This window comes from Fulmarus glacialis, unplaced genomic scaffold, assembly GCF_000690835.1.
Source record: "Fulmarus glacialis isolate BGI_N327 unplaced genomic scaffold, ASM69083v1 scaffold11260, whole genome shotgun sequence".
In the NCBI taxonomy this organism is placed as follows: Eukaryota; Metazoa; Chordata; class Aves; order Procellariiformes; family Procellariidae; genus Fulmarus; species Fulmarus glacialis.
The window spans coordinates 323-13,555 of NW_009189590.1; the positions used below are offsets into that span (position 1 = coordinate 323).

The window sequence follows — 13,233 nt, forward strand, 5'->3', positions numbered from 1 at the left end:
CGCCACACCCAGTCAGGCACAGACCACTTGCTCTGACTTAGCAGCTGGCAGGTTTTAGCACAATGTGATTCCAGACAGAGTAGGTATTTTTCGCAGCACTAATATCATACCAAGTATTTAAATAGATTGGTGGGAGTATCCCGTTTTCCCCCAAAACACAACACCTATGCACACAATAAACGGGCAAAACCGTTTCTACTGTCCACCACGGTAATTTCTTACACAGTTCTCCTGGAGAACCTAAACCGCAAATGCTGGGGCAAACTCACTACTAAAATGTTCATGACCCTCCAGTTATCACTATTGCCTGCAATTTGTCACATTTATTTTATGGAATTCCTAAATCCTACAACATAATTTGCAGAAAAGTTGCTTTAAATTGAAAGTAATCTTTTGCTAATTATACAGATATTCAACTCATAACTAAGTAGCTAACTGTCTTAGCAGAAATAAATGGAGTAAAAATTAATATTAAAATAAGTGCATAGCACAAAATTTAAGACTTGAGAGGTTCTGAAAAAAAAAACTGTACAGGCACCCAGGTGAATTTTCAGAAGTCCTGAAGATGATTGGCAGTGGGACTGCAGGAAGAGGATATCAAATAGGGCCAACTTTGCATGCTACTGCAGGTATTTTCAATTGCTCCATGGGACGAGGAGGCAAAGAAGCAGGGAGATTGGGGTAAAAGAGTGCAAGCACACAGCTAAGCCAACAGTTTATGCCAGAGCTTAAAACGGGAAACAACAGCTGGAGGGAGAATGGCTTGATGACAGGAGTATCAGTCTTGACACCCTTGACCCCAGCATCCAAGTTTTTCCATGATCCATCGCACCCTTCACCCTTTCAGAGAAAACAAACAGAGCTCACAGCATGAAAGACTGTGTGCAGGTGAACACCCGGGAATTAATCTTAAAGAACCAAGCTACTGCCTGTTATGAATAAACAATGGCAACCAAAAAAAGGCCTTTACCTCCCTGGAATCTTGTGTAGCATTACTGTGCTGACTGTCTGCCATTCTCCACTCCAGCAATTATTGAAATGCAGTCATCTCTATCTTGATCCCTATGAGTTTATGCACTATAATACAATAAAATATCATTATAAAATGTATTCTATTAAATACTGCACAAAGACATTTTAGCCAGTTTTGGCCAGCAGCAGTGGAAAGAAAACACCTCAATGCATTTATAAGCAAATTTATTTAGCTTTTTTTTATGATATATATATAGAGAGAGAGATATATATATATGAAATATACCCACAAGTTATTACAAAAGTGTCCAAACACAAGTTCTAGCACAGTACAGTAAAAAGTGGTATTCTAGGAGGAATATCTGAGATCTACAGTATCTTGGCCTCAAGAGGAAATATTTCCATTAGACATTGTAGGCAGAAGAGGACACATTTCCTCCATGGCCTGTCCAGTTAGTATGGATAAATACACCTGGCTTCGATAATAATTCATATGTATGTGCACCAAAGTAATCGCGCTGAGCCTAGGATAAGAACACACACACATAAAATAGACACATGAATATCACAGTCGTATGAGTACTAGAAGTTGCACCTACTGATGCTTGACTATAGGAATACTAGAAATAAGACCTGACTCCAATATAATAACATTCAAACTTATTTTCTCATTATTAGCAAAATCACTGCAATGAAACATTTACTATATCTAGTAATTAATTAAGAGTTCCATAGAAAGACAAGTATATTATTTCTGCTAGGTACTAATCTAAAAAACAAGCACTTACATACATCCAAAGGTTCAAAGATACTTACTTCTTTATAAAGCATTTTGGTTCAAAGGTATCATTATCCTTGGTTCACAGATGAAATACTAACACATGCTGGGCACGGTATGGTACGCACGGTACTGTCATACTAGCATCTCTGGTGTTCTTTATCCAGACATCTCATAGTATTTTATTGCCGTGAATTTCAGGTTTAACAGAATTGTATTAGGCAATCTGTGCCTTTATCTTTACAATGTTGGAGTGATTAGGACATATTGCCATCATGGCCTTTAGACCTGTATTTAAATAACAACATGATGATACTTCAGTAGCCAGAAGATCTGCTACACTGTTTCAGGCACCTACCTGAACCAGGTTAGCTGGTAATATTTCATGCCTGTATCCATCATAAAAAGAAAGTGCTGTAGTGAAGCAGGGCATAGGGATACCAATCTGTACTCCAGTACTGATTACACGTCGCCAGGAGTCCTGGGAGGGGGGGAAGAAAAAAGAAAGAAACTAATCAGTGCTTGCTCAGAGATATGTGCAGGCATATGAACTATTCTAGTATAAAAGCACGTGCTATTTCACATTATATGAAATCTAATACGAAGTCTGAGCAAATGGAGCAGGAGATTCCTGATTTTACATAAACAAGTTTGATCCAAAATAACGGCAAGTAAGATAGAGTTAACAGGACAGTAAGAGTGCAGACATATACTTCACAAGCAGTCAAACCACAGCCTTGAGCCAGGATGCTGTTCTGTCACATAAACATAATCAGTGCATCCCAAAAGCATGAACACAGTGGGGAACATACTGAGCAAACACTGAGGCACTTTCAGGACCTCTAACCAAGCACAGTACAAAGCCCGCCCAAGGGCATAAGAGGTCTGCACAAAAACAGACATGTGGATAATCCTCATTTCAACTGTGTACATCTGATTTAGAAACCTGCATGGAATATTCAGCTTCAGTTAAAAGAATTATTAGTGATAATATATGACTTCTTTGTTGGTCAGATAATCTGGTTTTAGTTCTGCCTGTGAACTCCATCCAAATCAGGACACTGTTTGGACAGACCAAGGTCTAATGAATGGTGGGTCTGGAACACTGTTATTTTGGTGCTACAGCAAACAGTGGTAATAGAACAGAGCTTTATACTCTGTACAACTGAAATCCAAGTGCACAGTAGGCACAAGATACAGGGCAGTGATGAGAATGTTAACACAGGCTACACGTTTTTTTCCTCACGTTGTGGTTCTTCTGAATTGCTAGATTTCTGCCAAAGGCTCTTCTGTAATAGTAAAATGGAAACCTTAACTTTCTAATAGTAGCTTGGCTAGCATCAAAGAGAACAACCATGACACAACAAGGACTATATGTTCGTTTGCTCCTGTATTATCTTTAGGTTGACAGTACAAATATACCTTGCAACATTACAGGAGATCTCGGTTCATCACTTGGTGTATCTGGATGCTGATTTATAAAGTAGTCCTTCAGTGATGCAACACCCTTTCTTTCCTTCATTTAGAACTAACATTCTCGAACTTTCTGATCAAACAGAGGCAAGAAGCATTTGTAGGCATTTTTTCAAGGACAGGTGGCTAACCAAAATTCTGGCAAAATTCTAATTTGGATCTCAGTATAGCCTATCTCATCACAGTAACTTTCCTGTTCAATTTCAACCGGCTCCAACTATGTAGTTTTTTCCCTGTCTTGATCCTGTATATGTTCTACTAAAGAAGGGTACCTTGAAGCCATAGATGATGAATTCCTACACCTATACATTATGCGTCTACAGATACACATACACAGTCCCAAAGAGCTTAAGGATTGTTTAGAGATCTTTGGGATTAAGGATGCTGTATAAATAGGTTTCAAAGGTGTTCTCTACCTTTTCATTTTTTAGTGTAAATATACTTGTGAAGGTAACTCCTGGGAAAGAAGCTGAAAAAGTCCAGACTGTAAACTATTATTTTTATGGTCTTCCTTGGAAACTCACCTGACAGTTTTCAACAGCTGTCTTAAAGAAATCATCCAACAGCAAATTCTGGAGCCCAGGGTTTCGATCAAAAGCATCTTTGATTTTTCCCAGGAACACACTAGGCAGAACACAGGTAAACCAGGAATAAAATTTCACAGCTTCCAACAAAGGCCCAGAATCCAAAACATACAGTGCCAAAATTTGACTCAGCCAGACTCAGATTCCAAACATTGAGAAAGATGCAAACAAAACAAAGACTGAAGAAAATCTGCAGTAGCTAAGCCACCAGAAAATTGGCTTAATCTGGTAACCTTTAGTGCCGTCTACAGAAACAGCCTCTCGGTATCTTATCAGCAGATTAACTCCATGGATTTTCCAAGAAAATCTCTAGGCTTGTCAGTCTAGCACCACATAAAACAAATTGCCTGCTCTTCTCCCCTCAGCAACTAAGTTACCTCCTCATCTTAATTACCTTCTGATGATGCAGCCTCCCCTCCACATCAGGGCAATGCCACCGTAATTCAGTGTCCAGCCAAATTCTTTGGCTGCTTGTCTCAGCAGCATGAAGCCTTGAGCATATGAGATAATCTTGGAAGCATACAGGGCCTAAAAAAACAAATTCACATTCCAAGTGAAGTCCCACAAAGTTGAACGAGAAACTTCACAGTCTGCATGCTCTGTTTAGTCCACATCTTATCAGGGATGAGTACAGTAGCCACATTCCAGCTATCTGAGTACAAAAATATCCTTTCTAATTGTTGGAAATTTGGTCTCAACAGAGAGAGATCAAGAGCTATTATCCCCTTTAGAAAGACGGGAGTGTTGAGGGGCAAAAAAGTAAGCTCCTGTGCATGAATTACGACCTCTGCACCATGGCTAGTTGTCACTGCCCACTGTGGCTTAGACCTGAATTCCTTCAGGACTATTCTTTGGTCAGGAAAGGAATTGGTCGCATTATGCTTTGTGGACATCACTAGACAATGCACAATGGGAGCCAAAAGCAGGAATCAATTGTCATGAAAGGTAAACACAAGAGCTCCTCACCAGGGTTTACAGCATCCAAAACCTGCTTTGATATGCAGCTTTAATACAGCACTCTGGCAAGCACAATGACTCACCTTGCGTATGTCCTCCAGAAAGGCCGCCTTGTTCCCATCAAATTGAGTCATTTTAGGCCCATCCAGCAGCTTACTGGCCTGTACTCTCTCATCTTTGAGGGAAGACAGGCACCGTGCAAACACAGCTTCACCTTTAAGTATGGTAGGAAAGGGGAGATAATTAGAATGTTCACAGTTAAGGTCTGAGATACTTGTCCTCAAGCAACGGCGAGAGTGCCACTGAATGATGAGCCACATACATAGTGAAGCAGAGTCACGTGGGAAGAGAGGTGTACAAACGAATTATTTCAACAGCATTACTGAGGGACCAAACTGCCAGTCAGCATAACCATTGGGTAAATATTGATTGATACAGCTTTCAAATGATAAAGGAAAAAAAAAGCCACAAGTCATCCTCATGAAAATTTATCCTCAGGAACCTTCACCAGCTCTTAGTTTTAAGAATTTACTTTAAAATCTCTTCCTATCTATAAAAGACAGACAGTGTTGCACTGCAGTCTAGGGACAGGCAAGGCTGAAGACTTCACTAATTTTTGTATCACACTTTGAAGATAAAAAGCTGTTGCATAAATGCCAACTCACATTAACTAGATGTGCTTTGAAATACACACATGCAAAATAAGAGCAATTAAAATAAAGAATAATCAGCAGGTTAACTTACAAGAGGAAATAAGTTTTACAAATCTGGTAGGCCCATAACACTAGTATTCAGAAGCCCATAAGAAAGTTTTGTAACATCACTAAGCAGGTTACAGTAAATGTCATTTGCCAGGGCTAAGGAGCTAGTCAAGCAGTTATCTTCAGTTCAGTCAATTCCTAATCCTGCTGGTTTAAGTTGTATTTATTTGCAACTGAAGATGGGATTGTTAAATGGGGGGGGGAGAGGGGGAAGTTTCCTTTCCAGGGTTTGATAGAAGGAAAGCGGTCAGGTTTATTATAGTCTTCATACTGAACTTTTCTTCCACCTTTTAAGTGAGTTGTGCCTTACAAAAAAAAAAAAACAAAACACCACCAAAAACCCCACACTTACCAAAACAAACCAACCAAAAAAAAAAGATGAATGAGTAATGTTTTCACAAGATTCTGGATCCTCCCTGCAGTAGGATTAACAGACCGAATCAAAATCAGAACTGGCTCCTCTCCATTTCTGCAAAAACTTCCTTCTCCACTGGGGAGGAGAAGTGTGTAGAAACAGGAAAAAGCAGGAGTAACATGATTCTGCTTTTACAAGCAGAAGTCTGCAAGTCATGCTTATGCAGTAAAGCCACACACACAGCAACTGCCCTAAGAACAGCCATGTTTGCACAAGGGCTATTGCACATACTTCCCTGTCAACTCATCATTACCTAACAGTGCTCCCCTTGCATTGCAGAGGACTAATCAGGGAGTGTCCCCTCCACCCTTGATCTTTCCAAGAACCCCAAGCAGGAGAATATTAACAGCGCAAGCAAGAAACACCGTTTCAAGCCTAGAACTGAGAGACTATCGCTGTAGTAGAATATTAAAACCATTTACAAAACTTGTTTTGTAAAAATATGTTATTGGAATGCAGCCATGTTTCTCTGATAGCTGTCACTGCAGTTACTCTCTACTAGCCTACTGAATATAGTTTTTCTTATCTTCTAATACAACAGGACTTGACCAGCCAAGGCAAAGGAAAAAGAGATGGAGAAAGCATGAAAATTAAAGCAAATCTGAGTGCAAAGAACCTGTTTAGTCAACTTATTTACTCAACGAGAAAGTCTACATTGGCCCTGTGGTAAGAGAGTACTCTAAATGTGTTGCAGATGTATTAGAACTCCTATGTCACAATTCCTTTCAGAGGCCAGGTTAGATTAAAGGGTAGGTAACGAGACTGTTAGGTATGTATGTGAGCAGGTAAATTCTCACACTTCAGGGATATAATTCAAAGCAATTACAAAATACATTTCCATCATCTCAGTTTGGCTTTGGATCAGCAACCTTATTAGCCACAAAACAAAAAACAGCAGCAGTCCAATGTATATAAAAAACCACCACAATCAACTGTTGCAGTGGAAAAACAGCATCACAGGGTAGCAGTCTGCCACTATTCTCAAAAAAAATCTGTCTGTGCTCCTCAACCCATAATACTGTCCGGCCCTCGTGTTCCTGCTTAGTCACACTAATCCTGGGTTAGCTAATTTATACTGAAATATAGAAATAGAAGACTGAGGTAGATATCTGAAAAATAATTCTTATGCCTTCAGAGAAGTCTAAGTACTTATCAAGCAACAAGGTTTGGAGGGTGTCCTGCCTCCCCCTTTTTTCTTTTCTTTTTTTTTTTTTTTTCTTTTTTAAAACATTTTTAAGGCTATGATAGGATTTGGAGTAGCGGATAAAGTGGAGGATTACTGAGAGGAACGTTGCATCAATCTAGCGTGACACTTCTAGCACAGCACTTATGTTCACCTGTCACTGAGTCACCACCAGCGCTGCGAAGATACCATGGACAAAGGCATGATAATAGTATTACCGACATTTGAGAAACAAGGTAAAAACAAGCCCAGCAAAGAAAAACAGTAACAGCTCTCAAGGGCAGAAAGACTGTAACAGCTACACCTAGAAGAACCTCTTCTGCGGGCCAAGCCCTAGTGTGGGCTCATTTCTGAGACTACTGCGTTACCATGCTCCTTATTGTGATGTGGTACGTGCAGGTAGGAAAGACGAGGCCAGATCAAGGAACCAGTTACCTATGAGTGTGACAGGGACTCCATATTCCAGGGCGGAAATGGCTGTCCACTTCCCTGTGCCTTTTTGTCCTGCGCTGTCCTTGATCTTTGGGAGGAGGTATTTGCCATCGCTGTCTTTGAATTTGAGAATATTGGCTGTGATTTCAATCAGGAAAGAGTCCAACTCTGTCTTATTCCATTCCTGAAATACCTGGAAGAGGAGAAAAAGTGTGTATATATATATACACAGACACACACATATATATACACACACACACCCCCCCCGATTTACTACATATCTACTGTATATATATCAACTGATTTATTGCTATATGCATACATATACATACATATATGTATACATACAGAAGGGGGGTATCTCAGTTACTGGTTATTGGTACCCTGCCACATCTACCAATGATTTCAGCCATTCGCCATTGTGCAGGAGCCCTGCACTGGAAGGAGCACACCCCAGACTCAGAGCTGCAGAGCACCCATCTCCAATCAGGAAGGCAGAGGCATAGCCCATCCTGTTGCCTGTCATTATAGGCACTGAAGGCTGGAAACACAACTGCTCTTTCAAGACTCATCGTACTTATTGACTTGCTTCAACAGGGTCTTTGCAAGATTTGCCTGCTTGGTTACAGCGCTCAATGTTTTACTAGCTTTTTTCAAGAAAGGTAATTCATCTCTCTACACAAGAAGGTGCTTCCTGGGGAGAAATCAACTGCAGAATGGGAGAGTTTAGACAACTTCTATAAACATTCAGGTGTATGTGCTTGCCGCTCCCTACCTCATTTGAAGCTCAGGAATATTGTGCACTGCCCCTGGCAGAAGGCATGTCAGAAAAATTAACTTCATGTACATACAGCAGCTTTACCCAAGCCCAGCTGCCTCCATCAACGGCAGACAGCCACCATAGCTCAGGAAGGCAAGACACGAAAAGCTATGGATCACCTTTGACATCTCATCATGCTCCATGCCCACCACATCTTTCATCAGGTGATAGGCCTCACAGATCAGCTGCATGTCTCCATATTCAATCCCATTGTGCACCATCTTCACAAAGTGTCCAGCGCCCTCATCTCCTACCTGTCAGGAAACATCAAAAAATGCCATCAGCAACAGTGCTGTCACCACTTCCAGTGTTTAATACCTGCCCATGCCTTCCTTCTGCCTAAAGGAAGGAAGGAAGGAAGGAAGCCCAGTGCTAACTGAAAACACTGTGGGTCACAGATCCATTTAGCTCCCCCAGCGCACGACCCAGCCATAAAACTTTGTCTTTCCATTGTGTGGGATAAGTTAACAGAGATGGTAGATTTGAATTGAAAATCAACCCACTAATGTCGCTGGGTTTATTAAGGACAAACATGCATGAGCTTCAGCAACCAAACTACCTAAGCCTGGATCTAACCACAAGTTAGGTCAGTATCAAATAAATATTTACCCAGTCACAACAAGGTTCCCCAGATCCCACTTTAGCAGCAATGCTTTGAAATATGGTCTTGATGTGGGGCCTGTGGGGAGAAATAATATACCTCAGCAGATAGGCAGAGGACACAAACACCACAAGAAAAAAATCCATTGGTATGATGCATCCTTCTGTAATCTGCCAAAAGGCAGCTTGGGGTGAGGGCATGCTGGCAGGTTGATAATCCACCAGACAGCGATGTGCAGACAAGCTTAACGTACCTAAAGGAGCCCAAATATTATCTTCTCCATTTTAGAAATGGGGAAATAGAGGCAGGTTATGATACAGGCTCACACTCAGAGAGGATCAGTGACAGAGCTGAAGCAAAATCCCATTCTGTTCTATAGCCACAAGAAAAATCCAGGGTGATCTGGAGGAGGAGACGGAAGGAGGGAAGAAACTCCACGAATGAAAGTCAGGATATAGTTATCTGCATATTGCAGTAATTAGGAGCTTTTGTCATTGCCAGGCTCCCCAAGTGTGATAAATTGCTTAGCCAACATGAGAGCACTACGGAACGCCCAGTTTGGAGCAACCTAAAGCGACCACTGGGAAAGCAGCATGGGTGGCCCGTGGGCTGCAGGTGCTGTGAAAAAGGCGGGGGACAAAGTTCAGGTAAGGGTGTCAGATAGAACCTGTCTTTACTGAGCTGTTTATGGCAGAAAGATGATCAGACAGCAGGTTACTGTTACGTTGTTTCTGGCTTTGTGCCATCAAATTTGAACAGGCTGATATTGGTATGAAATGCTAACGCAAACGGACAAGGACTTAAAAGATTCTAAAGCTCAGGTAAAGCCCAGATACACCATTTCTTTCTACATTTACAGAGAAAATGAGCAACCAGGGATAAAGTCTAATATGAACATTGATGTACAGTCCTTTACAGTAACATGAATACAAACCAGCAAGGCAGCATGGCAGAAACTTGCAAAAAATTAATGTATTCAATAGTCAGTACAAACATGTACTGAAGCCTCCTTTTATAACGTGTGTCACTGCAGGGATGTTTGCTACTGCCTTTTTCATGGTTAACAGCTTTCCAAGTGTGTAGGGCACCAAAAGAAAAATCATAATTAAGAACAGTACTTTTTTAAAATTTAAGCAAAATTCTTTTCTCCCCTGGCACACATTTCTCCCTTCAGATTTCTGTAGGTACTACTTTTGCCTATGAATTCCTGGAAGAAAAACCTGCCTTTGTTTTGCCTGCCATGAAAGCTCAGCACTGCCCCGTGACCCCAGCTAGGCTGAGAAATCTTGAGCCTTGAGGAAGTGAGATAGCAACATATCTTGTTCTCTCCACACCCACGCCCTCCTTCCTCCCTCTCTCCGCTCTCAATGTGAATAGAAGACGATTGTGCAGACCATTCTGAGGAAGAATAAACTAGCTCATGCTTACCAGGCTTCTTTGGCTCCTCCTGGCATGAGTGAGGGACCGTATCTGGCACCCTCCTCTCCACCACTAACACCGCTTCCAACAAATAAGATGCCCTTTTCCTGTAGTTCCTTACAACGTCTCTGGAACAAAGAGCAGAGCAGCATTATTTAATTTCTTTTAATGCCAGAGCCTTACAAACAAAGGTTAGCAATTCAGACCTAAAATCAGGTTTTCAATTCTGCTTTGAACATGCTAGAAGACAACCTTAAAGAAAGCTTGTACATACACCAAAGTGAACATTAGGAAACTTCCTGTTGCTCTGACGTGGATCCTTGCAAAAGAGACATGCTGAGAAAACAAAGTCCTTATAAGCACCGGATAGAAAAGAGCAGTACTGAGGCTGGAAAAGGGTCAGAATTAAGCGTCAGGTGATACATGCCGTATGCAAAGATGTGGGGGAGGCAGATTAGGCCCAAGGTGGAGTTGCCGAGTTCATTGCAGAATGAAGGTGCAAGCACAGACAACTATAAGGTAAACTAATTCCCTCTGAGTGGGAGAGAAGCATGGGCTGAGATCCATAAGGGGAGCTCCAAGCTCCCCAAGTATTAATCCTCATTTAGTACCTGTTTTTCACTCTGGCATGGCCAACTCACCTGTCCAAGATCAGGATGCCAAAGCAGAACGACTAATACTAGCACCCCTTCTAAGATTCAGAAGTATCGATTTGAATGCAATATTTTCATGTAAGCATCCCAGATATGCTAACATAACTTCAAAAACTTCTATAGTTACAGTCTGCTCACAAGCAGAGTTGTTTGTTTGGTTTTTTTTTTTTTGAAAAACAGATCATTACTCTGCTGTTTTCATTACCAAGACAGCCAAACCAGCAGTTCTGTCTTACTGGATTTTCCCATGGTCATATAGGATTGAGAGACAACAACAAATCTATAGATATCCTTACATTTTCAAATCTCCCTGAAAACTCTTTAAGATTGTAACAGGAAATTTTCTAAAGGCCTTCACTCTTTAAAACATGTCACTAAAAATATTCATTGATGATTTGGGCAACTTCTATAAAAATATACTTACAGAACAGTCCTTAATTACTGTAACAATTGCTTTTTAATAGGCTGCATGATCTAGTTTTGCAGAGATAACTCAGTTTGGCCTTCCCTGAGCAGAGGGGAGATTATCTTATTGACTGACTATTCTGATGATCAGAGGAGAAAGAATCATGTGTATTTTATTTATCCACTTTGGGTAGAAAACAGGCTTACCGTGGTGTCTCTATACTCAGAATTCCCACCATCAATTATGATGTCTCCAGTCTCCAACAACGGCACCTACAAAAATAAATCAGCATTTTGGTTTTCTCCATGCATTCAAAACCTCATTAATGACAAACAATTGAGATCTTCCAGAGGAAACTTCTCCAAAAGACAGCAAGAAGTCACAGGTAGAAAGAATGTTTGCCTCACCAATTTATTGATGAAGTCATCTACTGCATTTCCAGCCTTCACCAGCAAGATAATGCGACGGGGCTTCTTTAGTGTAGAGACCATCTCTTCCAGGCTGTGAGCACCAATCACTTTGGTTCCCTTGGCCTCATTGGCCAGAAAGTCATCCACTTTGGAAACCGTCCTGTTAAAAGCACAAACCTAGGGGAGCAAGAAAACGTGTTAATAAAAGCTGCTAACAGAACAGTTACTTTAGCTCGGACTACAAGTTATATAAGCAAGGTTCAACATCACGTGCTCTCGCACTTCCACCTTCCCTAAAGACACAGAGCAGGGATGAAGCTGCAGCATGTCCTTGCAAATGCCTTCGGAACCTACGGTTAATGGCCAAGCCCAAAACAAACTTCAGGGAAAAATCATACATAACTAACACATCTTGTGGCTACCTGAGTACAGGCATGCACTGCTGGTTTTCTCCAGAAATGAGACAAAGGGCAGCCTAGGTTATAAATAAAAGGAGGAAACAACACCCATTAGACCATCACAAGGAGGGGAAAAAAAAAACCCACCACCACAAAATGCTCAGCTTCAATCCCAAATGCTAGTGAGTCAGCCTTTCTGAACAATGCTTTCCTTCGCTTACCACGAAACCATGATCGTTCATGTTCAAAATAAGGTTTTGACCCATCACAGCCAGTCCAATCAAAGCAATGTCAGCTCTGGAATGTGGAAGAAACAAAATGCCAGGTAAGTCTCATTAGCAGTGATCTCGTACTAGCATCCATCCCCTCTGTCAGGCTGGTTTGATCTAGTCAGCTGCTAGGCCAGCCCACCCCTTTCTAGTAAGTGCTGTAGCACATGCTCTGAATTGATTCTGTAGGCGATTACAGGAAGAGATCCTTGTGGCTCCCAGTCAAGTCCAGCAGACAGAGTGGAGACCAACATATACCATGTTTCAAGTCACCAAGGTTTCTTCCCAACTACCAAGAGACAACTATATGAGTAAGAAAAGTAAGCTATCGAAAACATTGCACTAGGAGGCAGGGAGTAAAGTGGGTGGCTCTAATATGTCACTGATGGATCCAGCTCTATCGCAGCTCCATATTTAACAGATGCTGCACTAGAACATGATGTCTGAACACGACACTATTTTTTTGCTTCTGCAACGCAAACTGTCTCAAGTTTGGGGTGAGCAAAGAAAAAGAAGGAAATAGGATATTCTGCTAGAGGCTGCCTAATTCAGCTTGCAAGGGGCGTCCACGCAGAGAAACCCAACCTGTCTACTTCCTATTCCTCGGGTCAGGAACAAGTTTCCTGCTTCACAGTCATGACTCCAAAACTGACTTCTCCCGCATTTTGTCAAAAAGTCTCTCAGCCAACCGGCTTATGGCCC

At 41.4% G+C, this 13,233-nt stretch overlaps 1 protein-coding gene across 1 annotated transcript; it reads right to left on the minus strand.

Annotated features, from left to right (window-relative positions):
* Window positions 1–1,182: 1,182 nt before the first annotated feature.
* Window positions 1,183–12,559, minus strand: PGD (phosphogluconate dehydrogenase). The gene is made up of 12 exons (XM_009582670.1): window positions 12,484–12,559; window positions 11,862–12,041; window positions 11,661–11,726; window positions 10,405–10,523; window positions 8,985–9,054; window positions 8,495–8,629; window positions 7,559–7,748; window positions 4,848–4,978; window positions 4,202–4,335; window positions 3,748–3,847; window positions 2,109–2,231; window positions 1,183–1,496 (listed from the first exon to the last, which is right to left on the minus strand). Exons 1-12 carry the CDS (start codon window positions 12,526–12,528, stop codon window positions 1,377–1,379), a joined length of 1,413 nt encoding a protein of 470 aa, XP_009580965.1. The 5' UTR covers window positions 12,529–12,559; the 3' UTR covers window positions 1,183–1,376.
* Window positions 12,560–13,233: the final 674 nt, after the last annotated feature.

Coding starts and splice junctions, on each gene's coding strand:
- PGD (XM_009582670.1), bottom strand. CDS start 12,528: ATGGGTCAAAACCTTATTTTGAACATGAACGATCATGGTTTCGTG. Junction 4,336..4,847: donor TTCTGGAGGACATACGCAAG/GTGAGTCATTGT, acceptor TTGTTTTTTTAG/GCCCTGTATGCTTCCAAGAT. Junction 1,497..2,108: donor TACCAGCTAACCTGGTTCAG/GTAGGTGCCTGA, acceptor TTCTTATCCTAG/GCTCAGCGCGATTACTTTGG.